General features: G+C 47.9%; 1 protein-coding gene across 4 annotated transcripts in view; it reads right to left on the bottom strand.

Annotated features, from left to right (window-relative positions):
* TCEA2 (transcription elongation factor A2) overlaps positions 1 to 19,404 on the bottom strand; it is a 35,775-nt gene continuing 16,371 nt past the window's right edge. Inside the window, exons 5-10 of one of the 4 annotated variants that reach the window (XM_053249007.1) lie at positions 12,573 to 12,706; positions 10,797 to 10,868; positions 5,756 to 5,910; positions 4,040 to 4,186; positions 1,890 to 1,961; positions 1 to 484 (exon numbers count right to left, since the gene is read on the bottom strand). In XM_053249007.1, coding sequence (XP_053104982.1) covers positions 461 to 484; positions 1,890 to 1,961; positions 4,040 to 4,186; positions 5,756 to 5,910; positions 10,797 to 10,868; positions 12,573 to 12,706 — 604 coding nt within the window. In that variant the 3' untranslated portion in view covers positions 1 to 460. Of the gene's footprint in view, positions 485 to 1,889; positions 1,962 to 4,039; positions 4,187 to 4,213; positions 5,323 to 5,755; positions 5,911 to 10,796; positions 10,869 to 12,572; positions 12,707 to 19,404 lie in introns of those variants that run through there. The other 3 variants (XM_053249009.1, XM_053249008.1, XM_053249010.1) reach the window with 3 other exon arrangements.

Here is a 19,404-nt window from a genome sequence, read left to right as displayed (position 1 = left end):
CAAATTAAAAAACACACACAAGTTTAATACTGCTCCAAACCCTGACAAGACTGCTTCGGATGAGAAACTCCAAAGGCGGCCGGTCCACTTGCGAAGACGCCAGCTGGTGCCCTCCCAGCCGCCCTTCCCAGCCGCTGCTATTTTCGGAGGGAGGGAGGGCAGATGGAGGGGCCTTCCTCACCTGGGTGATGCACAGAGCACAAAGCAAACTGGGCGACAAAAACAGTACAAAAGTTGCTGGCGGTGCCGGGGAATGCTTGGCGGAGAGCCGGCCCAGGATTGGCTGTCGCTGGTCTCGCCTGAGACATCTCAGCAGAACTGCAAGAGGTTGGTGGGGAGAGACTTGGATTTAGAACGCCAAGGAAGAGGCCCACCGATCCCCCCAAAGCCTCTTCTACCCGTGTGGGTCAGGGAGCTGAGGACCCACGGAAGCGGTGGAGAGGGTTTCCTTTGCAGAACGTTAGAGTCTGTGTTCAGTTTTTGACTAGGAAGAGATGGAATTCATGAAAGAGAAGAGGAATAGGTCTGGCAAGGCAGGGAGAAGGGGCAGGCAGTCATGTGAACATAAGAAAGGCACAACCCTGGCGACTGGAATCCCCACTTTTCTTTGTGGCCGTGGTGCAGCACGCAGATTATGGGGTGGGGGGAAGGCAGAGGAGCCTTTAACAGAGTCCACAGCCCTGATTCCCCTCCCCAGTTTTAGCCACACGGTGTTCCTTGGCCATTGCAAAAGGTAACGGGTTGGGGCCTCCTCTGTCATTCACGTCTGGGGAGTGTGAGATGCGTGAGGGGTCTGCAGGATCATTTCCAGCACCCTCATCAGCTGCAGTTCCCCGGATCCTTCGCTGGGCACTATAAGAATACGGTTCATATAAAACAAATGTGTGTTTGTAATCTCTGTGGCCAACATCCTGATGAAGGTTGCAGGCCTACAAGCAAGAGCAGGAGTTGTGCAGCAGCTCTAGGCCCACTTCAGCAGTGCGGATGATCACTGGAGTGGGAGGAGAGCTTTTTGAAGGCCTCTCCTTCCCCTGGAAGCGCTCCGTGCCAGCCAAAATGATGTCCCTGAAAGTCAGGCAGCCCTCAGTGACGTAATTTCGGGTGGCACACAGTGCTTCTGGAGCCAGTATGGTGTAGTGGTTAGAGTGCTGGACTAGGACCGGGGAGACCCGAGTTCAAATCCCCATTCAGCCATGAGACTTGCTGGGTGACTCTGGGCCAGTCACTTCTCTCTCAGCCTAACCTACTTCACAGGGTTGTTGTGAGGAGAAACTTAAGTATGTAGTACACTGCTCTGGGCTCCTTGGAGGAAGAGCGGGATATAAAATGTAACAACAACAATAATAATAATTCTGGGGGAAGGGGAGATTGGCAAAAGTCATCCTCCCTTGCGCCCCATCCTCCAAGTGAGACTACAGCCACACACACACACACTTTTTTAACATGCACGCAGCCATCATCAATCAGGATGTCAGCCACGGAGTGTACAGGTGAAGCCTTTTAGCAAATGTGGCAGCACACTGTTCTCTGCAAATATGCAGAGTTTCAAATAACCACATGTTATGTGCAGTTCTCTCATTATTTTTCCATACATGCAAAGTAAAAAGCAGCTGTGGGCAGAGGAAGTTTGAGCAGAGGAAGGATGAGGTGGAGGGGCTGATTTGTTCTTCCATCCTTTGCCTGCTCAAAATTGCCCTCGCCAAACTGCTTTTCTGTCCTTTCATTTCTGTTTTGTCATAGGAGGGTGGGGAAACAATTCTGAGCAGCCCAAGGATTAAGTAGCAGCCCGCCCCCCATCAACCCACATCCGCCATCAATCCTCAGCACAATCTCGGTGCCACTCATGGGGAAAAGAAGACTCAAAGAACTGTGTGGTTTATCATGCTTACCTTCCAGCGGTTCCCACATTCATTACACACAACAAAGGTCGTCATTGGTTCGTCTGAGCTGCGGGTTTGCACCTGGGTGAATGAAACAAGCCATGGATGCTGAGAATGAGTGCAGAAAGGTCACTGATCCCCCGGATTGCTGGATCTCAAGCCTTCCACACTGTAGCGATGAGCACAAACCAAGGGTCCGTGCACTGGTTTTGCGGCAGCGGAGAGCAGGTAAGGACCTGCTCTCTTTTTCAAAAGACCCCGCTCACTGCTTGCCACCTCACAGCGCCAAAACACTGCATGAACCTCAATCCATGCACATCCCTACCACACTTCCTGACTTGGTGCAAACATGGACTGCTTCAAAATGGAAGGACCTTCGTCCAGATCAGGTCACTGTTCTCATGTGGTAGTATTTCAAATGTGATTTGAAAACGACTCACTGAGGCGGGGCTTCTCAGGCTTGGGTCCCCAGATGTTAGACTCCAACTCCATCATCCCCGGCCATAACGGCCAAAGGCACTGGGAGTTGTAGTCCAATAACACCCAAGCTTGATAAATCCCTGCACTAAAGGGGAAAGGGGACCCTGCTCGATCGGACCGAAAGCCCTTACTGGTCCAGCACCCTTTCCAACTGTAGCCAGCTCTGGAAGCCCAAAGCAGGGCATGAAGTCAAAGGCCCTCCCCTCTGATCTGTCCCCAACATCTGCTACTCAGAGATAGACTGCCTCTAAATACAGAGGTTCTATATGACTTTCATGGCTTCTAGCCACTAGTCCTGCCCTTGTTTAATTTGATGACTACATTTTTAAAGCCATCTAAGCAGTTGGTCATCACTACCTCCTACATTAGAACCAGAACTGTGCACAGTACTCCAAATGAGACCACACCAATTAGTACTGATTTCTCCACCCAAGGGCCCATTTAATTCTTAAAACATTGGCATCTCCCTGTGATTCTTCCATGATTAAGATTTCTGATTAATCTGCCCCCATGTGGGGGGATTGATCATGTCTGGACAAGAAGCGATAAGATGTTTCTTTTTTTAAGGGTGTTATTAGGTCTTTATCACATGGCCAGTTTCTGAAGAATCTGAATCGTGGAGGAATGATTAACAAATCACAGCTTCTGGTGACATTTCCTCATCCCAAATATTTTCTTATTGACCCCTGGTGAAAACCTTGCCAAAATGAAATTAGTTTCCATTAAGGGGAGTACATAGAAAGTATTTTCTCTTTGGGAGCCCTCTTCATTTTTAGGATTCGTCCCTGGGCCCATTCAGGGCCAGAGCCATCCATTTCAGGTTCATAGGAACATAGGAAACTGCCATATACTGAGTCAGACCATTGGTCTATCTAGCCCAGAATTGTCTTCACAGACTGGCAGTGGCTTCTCCAAGGTTGCAGGCAGGAATCTCTCTCAGCCCTGTCTTGGAGATGCTGCCAGGGAAGGAACTTGGAACCTTCTGCTCTTCCCAGAGCGGCTCCATCCCCTGAGGGGAATATCTTGCAGTGCTCACACATCAAGTCTCCCATTCAGATGCAACCAGGGCAGACCCTGCTTAGCTATGGGGACAAGTCATGCTTGCTACCACAAGACCAGCTCTCCTCCCAGTTTCCATTTCAGGAGCGCCAGAATTTTTTTTAAAAGCCACATACCCCAATTTGGGCCCATCTGTCCCATTTCTTCCCCTGGCCTTTTCACTTTCAGAACAGATGGAACTGGGATGAATGGCCTATGTTGGTCCCAGATTCCACTTGTTCCATGAACAAATGCATACAATTGTGGTCATGGTACAACCTCACTGTGGCCATCACTGGTAAGGCCTTGCTTAGGGATTTGCAACATCTCTAATCATTACTCCCATTGTTTCAAATAAAATACTGGCCTCCCTTCAGGAGAGCCCTTAAAACCTATCTGGCCTGGCCTTCCAGGGTTATAAATGATTGACTAACTGTACTGTATGGTCCTTCCCCTCAACTGATGCACTGCAAATCTGGGTATGAACATGAAGCCAAAAGGCCAGATCCTGTCAGCACCTTCATGGAGAAGCCGAGCACCCTCACCTCTCAGTGGATTCCATGGAAGGAGAGGATGCTCAGGGTCCTGATGAGCAAACTGTCAGGTCTCTCAGGCAGCACAGTCAAAGTCCAGAGCCTCACCTGGGTATAGGTGCAGTTCTTTCTCTTGCACTTCCCACAGGTGAAGAGGTCAGTCTGGGTCCCTCCCGTTTTCGCCATCTGATGCTCTCGGATGGATTCCTTGGTCATAGCTTTCCGGATCTCTTTCAGCTCATTGCTGGCCATTTCCTTTTGGGCAAAGAAGCCAGAGGCATCACCTGTTTGTTTTATAGGCTTAGATGATTATAAGAATGTTAGCCACATGGCTGATGAAAGTGACTTAAATGCCCCACAATGTCACCAAATTAGATAGTGCAGCCAACTGTCTCACTCCAAATAAAGCAATGGCAGAGCACATGAGCAAGATGTGAGCAGACCCAGAAGCACTTCCGCTATGGCAGAATTTCACAACCTTTGTTCCTCAAATGTCGTTGGACTACAGCTCCCACTAACCACAGCCATAATGGCCAGATCTCCAGTCTAATCTAAGCCACAGGATCCTGCAGTCAGCAGAAAGAGGTTCCTTTTACCCAATACAGTTGCCAGTGTCCACCTTCAGTTCCTGGCTAGGAAGGCCTGCAGTCTGCCCTTGACCTCTTCCCCATGCTAGGCCTAGCCAGATGATCTCTTTGTGTAAACCGCCCTGAGCCATTTTTGGAAGGGCAGTATAGAAATCGAATGAATGAATGAATGAATGAATGAATGAATGAATGAATGAATGAATCTGGTGTCCACGGCTTCCACCAAGGAGCAAGCCCTCCCTTCCTCTGTGGTGTAGAGGCAGCAGCTATGCCTACAGCATGTACACTCCCCATTTACTCCTAAATGTATTCCTAAACTCTAAAACAAGGGAGCCACAGCAATGGCGATTAGATATATTCACACTGGCTGACATCCAGACTAAGCTGCTCAATAGTACTACTCAGGAGTGACTCTAAAGGACAGTCAAATTCCAATGCCATCTAGAGATTTACATATCAGGCGGTATAAAAATATGATAAATAAATAAATAAATAAAATAACAGGACTTCCTCTAGCAAATTTAGTTAAAATGTCAGCCACTGTCTACAAAACAGGCACAATACCCAAGAAGAATAACACATAATCTATACTGTCAGTCCAACACCTTAAGTACCCTCCAAACCATGATGTTGCATGTCAAATCTGGTGTTCTCATCTGAGCCATGTCATCTTCCTGAAATACCCTTTTCCTTCTGAAAGACGGTCTCTGTTACGCTTTAGGGGTGTTCACACCATCTTTAACTGGGTAGGACAGTCCTCCTACCCAAATTCGGGAGCTGGGCACGCTACTGTTTTCTGATAATCTGCGAATAAAATGCAAGGTCAGAGAGGGAAGAAGTGATTCTCTGCAAAGCAGCAGCTGCATCGGAGGGCTTTTCGCCCTACCTAGATAAAGATCTGGATACAGCTACTGGGGAGGAGAGAGCCCTCCAACCCAGCTGCTGCTTTGCGCATGATCACTTCCTCCGCCCCCAACACCTGTGCTTTTTACTCGCAGATTATCAGGAAACGAGAGTGTGCACAGCTCCCCGACTTGGGAAGGAGGCTTCTCCTACCCAATGAAAGATCACGTGAACCAGCCTTTTGCATTGTTTCATAGGATATTCTTCCCTAGCACTAGGAGGTGCTGAGAATCTTGGGAGCAGGACTCCATTTCTTGAGGTTCTGAGATCAGGCTAACTAGTAAACCGGTACTAATTCCATTGAGTTTTCAGATTGTTCAACCCTCCATCTCACCTCTGAGGTCATCACTGCAATTTGCTCTGCAGTGATCACTCCACACAGGACATTCTTTCGGAGATCAGGATTCTTGGAGTCTTTCAGATTGGAGATGCGGCTCCGGACGCGGTTTTTGTACTTTAAGTCTGTGTTCTTGACATCTTGGTATATAAGTTCAGAAGTCATTAAGGAGCACTGCAAGGCATTTTTGCCCCCCTTAGCTCCAGCCCCCAACGTAATGACACGTGAGTCCAAAGATCATCTGGGTGTCATACCTGGACTGAGACCCTTGTACATTAGCAGAGGAGTCCTGGGATCCTGACAATCTTGGGAAGTGGTCACCAAGACAGAGATCTCCACAGATGAGGAAAAGGAAGAATCCCAAGGAACCACAATGCTCTTAACCCCTGTGCCCAGGGGGCCTTCCTTGCCCATCTTCTGAAACACCAAATGCATCCTCCCAAGGAACAACCTCGGCTCTAGCAATCCCACCTTCAGAAACCCTTACAACAGCAGGACACAGCACCGCCCACTGGAGCACACAGTTCAGGAACGTCAGCAGCAACAATGTTGGGAAATGCAGTCAGGAGGTCCTGGAAGCCAAGTCTAGGCTGCTGGGTAGCATACTGAAGTCCAGGATCCCCAAGGTAGCATTCTCAGAAATGCCACCTGTTCCACGAGCAGGGCCAGCGAGACAGGTGAAGCACAGGTGTCTCAATGCATAGATGAGCCAGTAGTGCCAGGAGAAGGGGTTTAGATTTGTTAGGCACTGGGATACATTTTGGAACAAGACGAGCCTGTACAAAAGGCACAGGCTCCACTTGAGCCAAGATGGAACGAGACTGCTGGTGCTTAAAATGAAAAAGGTTGCAGAGCAGCTTTTAAAATGACACCTGGGGGATAGCCAACAGGAGCTGGGCAGTATCCGGTTCGGCAAATGTCGTCCCTTATGGTGTGAGGGTGTAAATGCTTCAGATAAACCAGAAGGGGACGGAGTAGAACCAGATAAAGAGCAGACAGAACGATGTACTAGCCTGTCAACGAGATCAAATGGCCAAAAGAAAGATGGCACACACCAGGTAAGAGATTCAGCGTACAGGTGCTTATATGCCAATGCCAGAAGCCTCCGAGCCAAGATGGGTGAGCTGGAGTGCTTGGTTGCTAACGCAGAAATAGATATAATGGACATAACAGAAACATGGTGGAACAGTGAGAACCAGTGGGACATGGTTATCCTTGGATATAAACGCTATAAAAGGACAGCAAGGGGCGAATTGGAGTGGAGTAGGACTGTATGTGAAAGAAGGGATAGAAGCTAACAAGCTAGAAAACAAGGGAAGCCCAGAGTCCTCCACAGAAACTCTGTGGGTGCCAATACAAGGCCTGAAAGGAAATGTGCTACTAGGCACATGTTATCACCCTCCTGATCAAAACGCTGACAGTGATTGGGAGTTGAAGAAGGAAATCAGGGAGGCATCAAAGAGAGACAGAGCTGTAATAATGGGTGACTTCAATTGATTGTGATTGATTCAAGTGCCGTCAAGTCAGTGTCGATTCTTAGTGACCACATAGATATACTTGGAATGTGAGTTTCTCCAAATAGGGAAGAAAGCCTGGGAGAATCAACTCCCTGTGGCCCAATCCAGAAAGTGGGGCAGGATTTACTGGACAACAGCCTATAGACAAGTAGGGGAGGGGTGTGCTAGAGTTCATTTCTTCCCTGGAGGCCTCTGAGTCTGAACAGCAACTACTGTAGGGAAAGGGGAAACTAACAGCCTTGGGCTGGGAATCAACAGGAGCTCCTTACCTGAAGGTAAGCAGGAAAGATAGGGACCAGTTTAGCTAGACACTTCAGGAATTTGTTTTTGTTTAAGTGATTGGTTTTGACAGCATGGTTCTTATAGTTCCTGGAAAGGGTTTGATTTGAATGGAAGCAGTGATTGCTGATGCCTCTATAGTTTTCCAGATCATCCAATTATTAATAAATCCTTGTTGTTGTTATAGAGCAGGCATCCCCAAACTGCGGCCCTCCAGATGTTGCTGAACTACAACTCCCAGAATCCCTAGACACAATTTTTTGTGGCTGGGTATTCTGGAAGTTGTAGTTCAGCAACATCTGGAGGGCCGCCGTTTGGGGATGCCTGTTATAGAGTGTCACTCCTTATTGGGTCATGCCCTAGTCGCATGCTCCTGAAAGGCTTAAGACTGCTCAAGCCTTTCTTGTAAGGAGGGGTTTTCCACTTTAGTCTCCCAGAATATTCCCTTTGAAGGGTGAATCTGCTTATATTAAAAAGTGGATGGTGGCAGCCTACCCGAGACTCCTCACAGCTAGGGAGGGATTTTGTATTCCCACCCATCCCTTTAATTGTTACAAACACAGACTCTGGCAGAAGAAATGCAAGGTGACAATAAGGGAGGTGAAAAGAGAGTTTGAGGAACATTTAGCTAAAAGCATCAAGGGGAATAACAAAAACTTCTTTAAATACATCAGATGCAGGAAACCTGCCAGGGAGGCAGTTGGTCTGTTAGATGATGATGGAGTGAAAGGGATTATTAAGGAGAATATGGAGATTGCAGAGAAGCTAAATGGGTTCTTTGCATCTGTCTTCATAGAAGAGGATACTGAGTGTATACCTATGCCTGAACCGAGCTGCTCAGGGAGGGAGGCTAAAGAACCGAGTCAGATAGCAGTGACAAGAGATGGTGTTCTAAACTGTCTGGAAAATCTTAAAACTAACAAATAACCAGGGCCAGATGGCATCCATCCAAGAGTCCTCAAGGAACTCAAATGTGAAATTGCCGACCTCCTTGCTAAAATATACAACTTATTGCTGAAATTGGGCTCTGTACCAGAGGACTGGAGAGTAGCAAATGTAACACTGATTTTCAAAAAGGGACCCAGGGGCAATCCGGGAAATTACAGGCCGGTTAGCCTAACGTCCGTTCCGGGCAAATTGATGGAAAGCATCCTCAAGGATAAAATTGTAAAGCACCTAGAAGAACAGGCCCTGCTGGGAGTGAGCCAGCATGGCTTCTGCAAAGGTAAATCTTGCCTCACCAACCTTTTGGAGTTCTTTGAGAGTGTCAACAAGTGTGTGGATCAAGGTGATGACATAGTATACTTGGACTTTCAAAAAGCTTTCAACAAAGTTCCTCAGCAAAGACTCTTGAGAAAACTTAGTTCTGTACTCAATAATGTGTAGGGTGCAGGGGGAGAGATATGGTGGCTGAAGGAATTTAGGTCAACGTACATAAGACTATATTCAGAATCTTTGTAATTGCTGAGTTTGATTATTCTGTTTCTTGTTTCTTCTTTCTTTTCTGTTTCTTATTTATCTTTGTTTATATCTTTTTTAAAACAATAAAATAAATATTTAAAAAGAGAGAGAGAGAAAACTTAGCAGTCATGGGACAAGTACATGCATGGATTGGTAACTGGTTGAAGGATAAGAAACAGAGGGTAGGTATAAATGGAGAGTTTTTACAATGGAGGGAAGTAAGAAGTGGGATCCCCCAGGGATCTGTACTGGGACCAGTGCTTTTTAATTAATTCGTAAATGATCTAGAAGTTGTTGTAAGCAACGAAGTTGCCAAATTTGCAGATGGCACCAAACTAGTGAAATCCAAAACAGATTGTGAGGAGCTCCAGAAAGATCTCTTCAAACTGGGGAAGTGAGTGACAAAATGGCAGATGCAGTTCAATGTTAGCAAGTGTAAAATGATGCATATTGGGGCAGAAAACCACAACTTCACATATACACTGATGGGGTCTCAGCTGTCAGTGACTGATCAGGAGAGAGACTGAAAAGTGTTGACACAATGTGTGGCACCTGTGAAAAAGGCCAATTCCATGCTGGTAATCATTAGGAAGGGGACTGAAAATAAAACTGCTAATATCTTAATGTCCTTATACACATCTATGGTGCAGCCACATTTGGAGTACTTTGTACAGTTCTGGTCACCATACCTCAGAAAGGACATGGAACAGAAAGAACATTAAAGAACTGGAGAAGGTGCAGAAGAGGACAACCAAGATGATCAGGGGCCTAGAGCACTTTCCTTACAAGGCATGGCTACAACACCTGGGGCTTTTCAGTTTATAAAAAAGATGACTTAGGGGAGATAGGAGAGAGTCTATAAAATTATACATGGTGTGGAGAGAGAGAAATTTTTCTCCCTCTCACATAACACTAGAACCAGGGATCATCCCATGAAGCTGATTGCCTAGAAATTTAGGACCAACAAAAGTACATTTACACATAACACACAAACTTCTCAGAGACATAAGTTTTGGGTGGTATAAAAATATGTTAGTTAAACAAACAAACAAACCTATGGAATTCTCTGCCACAAAATGTGGGACAGTCGCCAGCCTGGATGGCTTTAAGAAGGGCTTTGATACAGTCACAGAGGACAAGTCTATCAGTGGCTACTAGTCTGAGAGCTATAGGCCACCTCTAAATACCAGTTGTAGGGGAGCAACAGCAGGAGAGAGGGCATGCCCTCAGCTCTTGCCAGTGGGCTTCCCAGAGGCATCTGGTGGGTCCAATGTGTGAAATAGGATGATGGACTAGACAGGTCTTGGGCCTGATCCAGAGCGACTGTTCTTATGTTTTTATATAACCAAATGTATCCCTTTGGTTGAGAGCAGATCTCCCTGAAAGGGGTGGGGGCCACATACCTCCCTGCAGGACCAGTCCTTGGGAAACATAGCAAGTGACAGGCTTCCTGACTGATGTCCTGCTGGTTAAGCCAGCCTTTGGCTTTGTGTGCTGACCATGGTGCTGACCTTCAACTTCCCGTGGTACTTTATAGCTAACATTTATAGCTAACTTTCTGTTAAAAGGGTAGGGATCTCCACCCAGGAATTTTCAATGCCCTCTCAAAACTACCTCTCCTAGGTTTCTGCAAAAGAAGCTATGGTAGTTAAATTGCTGTGACTGTGAAGCAAAGTAGAGATAGCCTGGAATATAGCAGCTAGGAGCTTGTATTCTGCAACAGTGGCTACTCATAAACCTCCAAAGACCCCTTTCAGTTGCCATATAGAAAGCAAGGATATATTCTTCAATCTGGGCAGCAAGCTGTTCACAGTCAGCACCAATGGCAACATGGTCATCTGTCAAGAAACAAACAAAAAAACAAAACACCAAACTAAAGCAAACAGCAATACCCAAGTTGCTCAGGATCATGGCTGAACTTTCAAATGAAAACAGCAAAACCCCCAAAAAGCATCCAATGCAAAAGCAACAAGAAAGACCAAGTCTTAAGATGATGTAAATGGTATGCGAGCTTCTTTATTGACATAAATTACATTGTAAATCAATATTGATAACTGATAATACATTAAAGCAGTCCTCTTTTTAAATAGAGATCTCTTACAAGATTATTGGATAAATGCCCCTGAAGAAAGCTTATAGCTGAAACATGTTGGGCACATTAACGTACATCAATAAAAGAAGGCTGCATACAATTTCCAACTTTTAATGATCTGGTCTTTCTCATCGCTTTTAAACTTTCAAATGAACAACCACATGCAAACGCCTTCACACTTCAGTGTTGTGTCCCACCGAACTTATCAAAGGACATATAAATTAGCCAAAAGTCACAATGCAGAGTACACCTCATGCCAGACCGGTTGGCACAAATTTGCTAAAGTCCATTATTCATTTGTTACATTTGCTCCCCGCCCTCCAAAGGAGCTCAGTATTTCTTTTCAGTCCACAATTAACCCTGAGAGACAAGAGGGACTGATGACCTGCCAAACAGAGGCATAGCTCTTTTTATTTTTTTTATTTAAGATATTTCTATACTGCCCAAAACTTGCATTTCTGGGCGGTTTACAATGAAAATCATTTAAAACTATAAACCTAATTAAAAGCCTGGGTGAATAAATGTGTCTTCAGTGCCATTTTAAAAATTGCCAGAGATGGGGGGGCTCTTATTTCAACAGGGAGTGCATTCCAAAGTCCAGGGGCAGCAACGGAGAAGGCCTGTTTCTGAGTAGCCGCCCGACAAGTTGGTGGAAGTTGGCAGCAGCTATGATGGAGGCAGGGGGCATAGATCCCTGCGGGCCACCAACCGGTTCCTCTGACCCCCTCCACTGGGAGCTCAACCCCAACTTGTATCAGCCGCTGTACTGCTGCCCTGGTGCCAGCGAGAACAGGCAGGAATTGCTGATGTCTACGCACTACACTTGGCCTAGTATATTCCACGGCCTCTCCTCAAGCTGACGTCATGATCCTAATCCTGAATGGTGACTCCGAGTAAGAGGCAGGACCGGCACCAGGCAAAGCCCCAGCCCCAGGCCCTGACCCCGGGCCAGAGCCTGACAGAGCTCCAGGCATGGAGCCCCTCAAGACAGCACCCATAGAGCCTAAGTCCCCCCTAAGAACACCCTTGGAACCCAAGTCCCTGAAGGGGCCTGCTCCCTACCCAACATTACCCTTCCTGGTATCTGCACGTCAGCGCTGGATGACAGATGAGGCAGGACCCGCTGGAGTGCGGGAGGATTGCCAGCTTGCAAGCCAGAGGGCTGTCCCATTTAAGGCTGCCACTTAATTGAGAGAAGTAGGCAGAACGAAAGGGACCAAATCAAACCAAACGTGCAGAGCCACCCCTCCGACCATTCCCATATTACAACACAGTACACCCGCTAACACTTTTCAACACACATTTTTGGGGTGTGGCGGGGAAATGTCAAGTTGCAGGGTTTGGCAGCCAATATTATGAACAGCTCCCAACGGCAGTTCTCTTGCCATGCTTGAGACTCAGGGCTGCAAGACGAAAAGTAGCCCTTGAGGAAGTGCCCACCCTCGCCCCTTCCCCGGCTACTTACTGTCTGTCTGTAGAGCAGAAGTCAACATTTCACGGCACTTGTTGCGAACAGTGTCACACGTGACAGGCACCGGTGGGAAGGTGGTGATTTTGGGGGTGGTGGGGGTCTTCGGAGGGTCCTGCCTTTTGGCAAGGCTAAAAAAAACACGAAGCTAGTCAGAATGTCTCTGTGCATATGCAAGAAGTCATGTTAGGAGGCCTGATGGGAATTTGGGAATGGAACCAGGGGAACTCCGGTCAAGGTAATCAGTTCAAATAAGCTGTGTGAAATCCAGAGCTTGGCAGGCAACTTTCATAGGAACTAGGGATGTGCCTGAAAGTACTTTGGCGCTGGCTGGGATTGCAGGCAGGAATCTCTCTCAGCCCTATCTTGGAAATGCCAGGGAGGGAACCTGGAGCCTAGATGCTCTTCCCAGAGCAGCTCCATCCCCGAAGGGGAATATCTTATAGTGCTCACACATAAAGTCTCCCATTCATATGTAACCAGGGTGGACCCTGCTTAGCTAAGAGGACAAGTCATGCTTGCTACCACAAGACCAGCTCTCCTCCCTTAAAGAAATCTTGTCCTATCTTGGAGAAGCTGCCAGGGAGGGAACTTGGAATCTTCTGCTCTTCCCAGAGTGGATCCATCTCCTAAGGGGAATATCTTCCAGTGCTCACACATCAAGTCTCCCATTCATATGCAACCAGGGCAGACCCTGCTTAGCTAAGGGGACAAGTCATGCTTGCTACCACAAAACCAGCTCTCCTCTAAAGGTAAAGTGTGCCGCTGAGAGTTGATTTCGACTCCTGGCGCCCACAGAGCCCTGTGGTTTTCTTTGGTAGAATACAGGAGGGGTTTACCATTGCCTCATCATCTTCCTGTATCACTGCTGCCCAATATAGTACCAGATTTGAACCGGCAGCCTTCTGCTTGTTAGTCAAGCATTTCCCTGCTGCGCCACTTAATTTAGGGAGGTTATGCCTCCTCCCAATGAGGTTGACATGGAGAAGTAGATGTGGGTGTCATCAGCATATTGATAACACCCTGCACCAAAGCTCCTGATGGTCTCTCCCTATGGTTTCATGTAGATGTTAAACAATATCAGAGACAATATGAAGCCCTGAGGGACACCATAGGAAAGTTCAGATTTGGAAGAGCAACAGTCTCCAAGAGACACCATCTAGAATCTGCCAGTGAGGTAGGAGTGGAACCACTGCAAAGCAGTTCCTCCCACCCAAAATCCCCTCAGACGTTCCAGGAGAATACTATGGTCAATAGTATTGAAAGCCGCTGAGAGATCCAAAAGGACCAACAGAGTCACACTCCCTCTGTCAATTCCCCATTGGAGATCATCCATCAGGCCGACCAAGGCAGTCTCCACCTCACAGCCCGCCCGAAAGCCAGTTTGAAATGGATCTAGATCATCAGTTTCCTCCAAGACCGCCTAGAGCTGGGAGGCCACCACCTTCTCAATCACCTTGCCCAGCGATGGAAGGTTGAAACAGGCCTGTAGTTGCTTAACTCTAAGGGATCCAAGGCAGGCCTCTTCAGAAGCAGTCTAATTATTGTCTTCTTCAGTCAAGGGGGCATCCTGCCCTCCTTCAGGGATTCATTTATTAACTCTACCAAGCCCTCTACAACAGCCTCCCTGCCAGATAATATAAGCCACGTCGGGCAAGGATAAAGAGGACAGGTGATGGTCCGCACCATTCCAAGCAACTTGTCCACATCCTCAGGAGTCACAAACTGAAATTGATCCAGGGTCATCACATAAGAGGAGCTACTGGACACCTCGGCATCAGATTCTGCAACAATTGTGGAGTTTGTATCTAAGTCAGCCTGAATACGAGAGATTTTGTCCACAAAAAACTCATTAAAAACATCAGAGTGAGTAATTGTTGGTTCCAAGTACCGATTCAAGGGGGAAGGGTTGCATATTAGCCCCTTCAAACCCCTGAACAACTCCGCTGGACATGAACTTGTGGATGCGATACAGGAGGAAAAGAATTGCTTCTTTGCCGCATGTATCGCCTGAGCATAAGTCTTCAAATGCACTCTATGTAGTAATCTGTTGGATTTGAGTGAGTCTTTCTCTGCTTGTGCTCTTGTTGCCTACCTCACCACTTCAGCCGCAGAAGTTCTTCCATATACCAAAGGGTCAGTTTCGAAGCAGGTCGGAGAGGACGCTTAGGAGCAATCGTGTCCACTGCCCTGCTAAGTTGATTATTTCAATTCTCCACCAAAGTATCGACAGGATCACCAGCAGAGCCAGCACTAAATCCCTCCAAGGCTTCTCGGAATCCTATTGGATCCAATAACCTTCTCGGGTGGACCATCCTAATGGGCCCCCTGCCCTTGCGGAGGTGGAACGTGAGTCCAACCTTAACCAGATGGTGATCCATCCATGACAATGGGGAAATCACAGGAGTTCCCACCCACGGAACACCACTCTGATCAGAGTGAAAGACCAGATCAAGCGTGTGACCAGCAATATGTGTTGGTCCCGAGACTACTTGGGATAGGCCCATAGTTGTTATGGCCGCTATGAACTCCTGAGCTGCTCCAGACAAATTGGTCACAAAGTGAGCATTGAAGTCGCTCAGCACCACAAGCCTGGGAGACTCCAACGCCAAGCCCGAGACCAAGTCCATCAGCTCAGTTAGGGACTCCATTGGGCAGTGGGGCGACAGGTACACCAACAGAAGTCCCAGTCTATTCCTGGTCCCCAAACTTAAGTACGTACATTCAATATGGTAAAACACTTTGACAGGGATCCTGGCAAGGGAGATATTGTTCTTATAGACCACAGCCACTCCACCTCCCCACCCATGTCCCCTCCCCTTCTCCTCAACAGAGTACCTTGGATGGAAAAGCTGGGATCAGACAGAGCCACCAGCCTCTCCCAACCAAGTCTCTGTAATACACTGAGGCTATTCACACGATTGTAGAAAATCGGGCTAGCCTCCGCTAGCCCGATTCCCTACAACCGTGTGAACCACCGGGCTTGGCTGCGAGCCCGGTGGTTCCTGAGCGGGTAACCTGCTCAAGTATTTTGCTCCACAAACCTGGTTTTTAAAATCGTGAGTAGCCGCAGCGCTACTCATGAGTAGACCCCCAGCCGGGAGGCTTAAAAGCAGACTCCCGGCTCGGGGGTCTCTCCAGTATGCCCTGCCAGTTCATGCAGGGCATACTGGAGCTTCCAGGGGCCACACGGAGCTGGCAGTCATGTGGGCAGCCGCTGCAGCCGCCCAGGGAGGGCTCACAGATAGTCTGCGGGGAGAGCGGGCTTAGCCCGCTCTCTCTGCAAACCCAAAGCAGGTCTCACTGATCACGAGACCCGCCTCATTGTCTACATATAGACATTGTGACCCACCTCTTCAGCCTGCTTTTAATAATATTTATGTGGTTTTAGTGGCTTTTGAATGAGTTATATGTTAATTTTAAATAGTTTTATTTATGTTAATATTTTTAAATTTGTTAAAAAAAATTATTGTGAACTGTCCTGAGCCACTTTTGGATGGGCAGTATACAAATGATATAAACAAAGAAAGTAGCTCATACCCTTTTATCAGACCCCTTGGTATAAAAGCAAATTCTGTTCAGATTAAAGAGTATGGCATTTTCAGAAGATAGTCAAATATAGCAATTAACATTTACTTCACACAGGCAAAACTGGCTGGAAAGTTCTCTTGTGCAAGCCTCATTAGTATGGAAGATTCCCTATACTCCATCCTGTTGAAAAGGCTCAGAGAAATGATCTGATGTCTTCCTTTTTATTGTTTGTTTTAAAGAAATCAGATTTGTTCTGAAGTAATCTGAGCTAAGCTTTGGAGAATTTACCCATCTCTAAATGCACACGGCAAACATAAGGGGACCAGCAGGTATTTGACTAGAAGACCTGGGAAGAAGGTGAGCAACTGAGATCAGTTGGGCCTGATACCACTAAGAGTGTATTCAGAAACTAAATGGAGTTGAAGCTTTGCTGATCTTGGTTCCCAGGCCCCCAGTTTGCCAGTTGAGAGCCCACGACACACTTCTATGCTGACCTCCTGCTCTGTGCCATGCAGAGGAAAGACAACAAGAGTGGCACAACAGCCCTGACAACCACTGCCATACTTGAGTGAGGGGTCCTGGCATCTTCTCAAGGGAACAAGCTCCCTAGTGTTCATAGCCCTCTGAACAGCAGCTCAGAGAATTGGTTCCTACTCCACAGGGAGCAGATTTAGGCGAAAATGAGGAAAAGCTTGTTCACATTTGCCTGTATGCAGTCACAGAACAAGTTTCCCAGAGACATTTTGAAATATCATTCTCAGGAGGGTTTTTAGGAGAATATTAAGGATCATATTAAGAGTGTTCAGCTTTATAGAATCCTGCTAAAATGGCAACCTCCTAGAGATCTCGTCCCTCCAACTCTCTCTATATCTGTAATTGGTTTTATAATCATTCCTTCTCCTCTGGGAGAAAGATTGGATGAGACTTCTGAGTTCTCAGTGCCCTCATCAAACCAACTCCCTGGGTTCTTTGATGAAAGGCATGACAACTGAACGGCTACAAAACCAATATAGTTTTGCAGTACGGATGTGCTCTGAGATTCCCTCACCCACTCTGGATATGCAGTGACTCTTGTAGTTTTGTTCCCATGGAAAGCAGTGGCGTGGACATCTCCACACTGACATCTCACATATGCACAACCTATTTGTATATGCACACCCTTATCAAAAAAATACTATGGATCCATCCCACTTTCACATTCCCCAGGGAGATAGCAGCAGGCCTTAACATCAGGATTCTCAAATTTCCTTGTATGGCCAAGATAATAAGGAATCAGTGGTTGACATGATGCACAGTGTAAGGGAGCCATAATGCCCTGGGGCTGCGAGAGACTTCTAAGCAAGCTGTGAGGCTGTTTAGAAGCAGCGGGTGCAGAAGCAGCATTCCTACTAGTTTCCAGAGTGAGGAAACCCACGGAAACGTTGTCTGCAGCCCCAGGGCACAGTATTCTGACTAGAATGATGGGTGTCATCATGTCAGCTGTCTTTAATTCTATTTGTTTGCTCACTTACAGCCTGCCTCTCTCACCCTAAAACAGCACGGCACACCTACAAAGCACACCCGTGATCAACAACAGTCTCTAGGGCAGTGCATGAACCGCATTTACTTGAATCTAAGACACGGCTCCCCTCCAAGTTCTTTGATGTTAGAAATCGTGGAGTCACCTTAAATTTCAGTGTTCTTGGGTAAATGCAGACACAATCTGTATTTAACCTGCATGCTTTCAGGGGGTCGTCTTAAATTCAGTCATCCTCTGGGTAAATGTGGTATGTCAGAGCAGCAGCCCAGGACAAGGGCAAGGTCCCTGCCCTTACTAGCCACTACCATGATGGGAGCATCAGAGGAGGGTGGTAGGCTGGGCAACCCAGTGCTTCCTACGAAGCTGTGCCTCTCTACAGAGGCCTGTACTAACCTGCACTGCCATCATTAACAGATGCCATCAGTGGGCACAGCCTGCTCGGCACTTCTATGCAGGCACAAAGTGGTGGCATCTTTCCCAGGCAAACTATGTTCTTCCGCCACCATTCTCACTCAGCTCCTTGAAATGGCACCACTTCGGAAGGGTCACCATCCCCTTTGGCAGCCACTCGCCAGGGGACGCTGAGGACAGAGGGTGCCCAGATAATTTGGAGATGGCATGGCACAAGGAGCCCTCGGCAAGGTCTACCGACAGACCTATAATGCCTGGGGCCTAGAAGACAACCCCGTCCCCTACACCCCACCGTGAGTTCTAACACTGAAGCTCTTCTCACAAGCCAGCAAAACCAGGCGAAGGGAGCCCAGCCCAGTTTTGCTCGCTCATGAGAACCAGCGGGCTCAAGGGTGAGCCCGTTGGCTCCAAGCCTGCCTACGTAGCCACCCCCTTAAACGATCTGAACAGAGCAAGTGCTCCTTTAATCTCATTCAATTGATCATGTGTGGGGAAGGGGATCCCGGAAGTGCAACGCACACTCACGAGGTGCATTACTGGGGCTCTGGAGGGGCGGGGTGCCACACGGTCGCGCTTCCCTACGCCCGACCGCCGGAGCTGCCGGGTGAGCTGTGGCCAGGCCCGGAAGCGCCGGAGACAAGCCACCGCTTGTCTGGGCAGGCGATCCACTTGCCTCGAGCGCAAAGGAGGATCATCTGCAGGGAAGTCAGCACTTTCGGGCTTCCTCCCCGCGCAAGAAGGTAGCCCTTCCCACTTGATCGTGGGAAGAGCTTCACTGCCTTTAAAAGAGCACCCATGGGCTCACGTGGGGATAGGAAGCGTCCAAACCTGAGCCCCCAAAGCTTTATTTCAGCCACACATACTTAAGGCTTGTTTACTGTGGACATTAGGGCAGTTACGCAAGGAGGTCATTCTCACAATCAAAGACAGATTGTCTGAGTGACCTCTGTGATTCTTGGGGTAGGAGATGCTTCCCACCCTAGTTCAGGAGCTGCACGTGCTGCCAATATTTGATCATCTGGGAGGGGAAAACAGGGGCTCCTTTCACGGTCATGAAGTAAGCAGCAACTGGGTCAGAGGCAGGGGCATAGGGAACATGGAGCAAGGGGGGGATACCATCCCCCAGACACCAGGGTCTGGAGGGTCTGCCAAAGCTCCCCCTCACTCTCAGCCAAGGTACTAGCTGACTGGGAGCACGAAGGCCCCTCTCTTCTCCCCAGCCAGGGTTTTGCTGAAACATTGACTGTGCTTGGGTGGGGAGCCCAGCCAGCCAGTGTTTCTAGTTCTCCGGCCGTGGCCCAGCTCCCTACGCCCCTGGCCAGAGGGCTTTCCCTCCTAATCCATTCTAGGGATGTGCACAGACCAGTC

Source organism: Hemicordylus capensis, chromosome 4, assembly GCF_027244095.1.
Source record: "Hemicordylus capensis ecotype Gifberg chromosome 4, rHemCap1.1.pri, whole genome shotgun sequence".
Classification (NCBI taxonomy): Eukaryota; Metazoa; Chordata; class Lepidosauria; order Squamata; family Cordylidae; genus Hemicordylus; species Hemicordylus capensis.
Note: the sequence above shows the minus strand (reverse complement) of the source record. Positions and strands in the feature narration are given on the sequence as shown.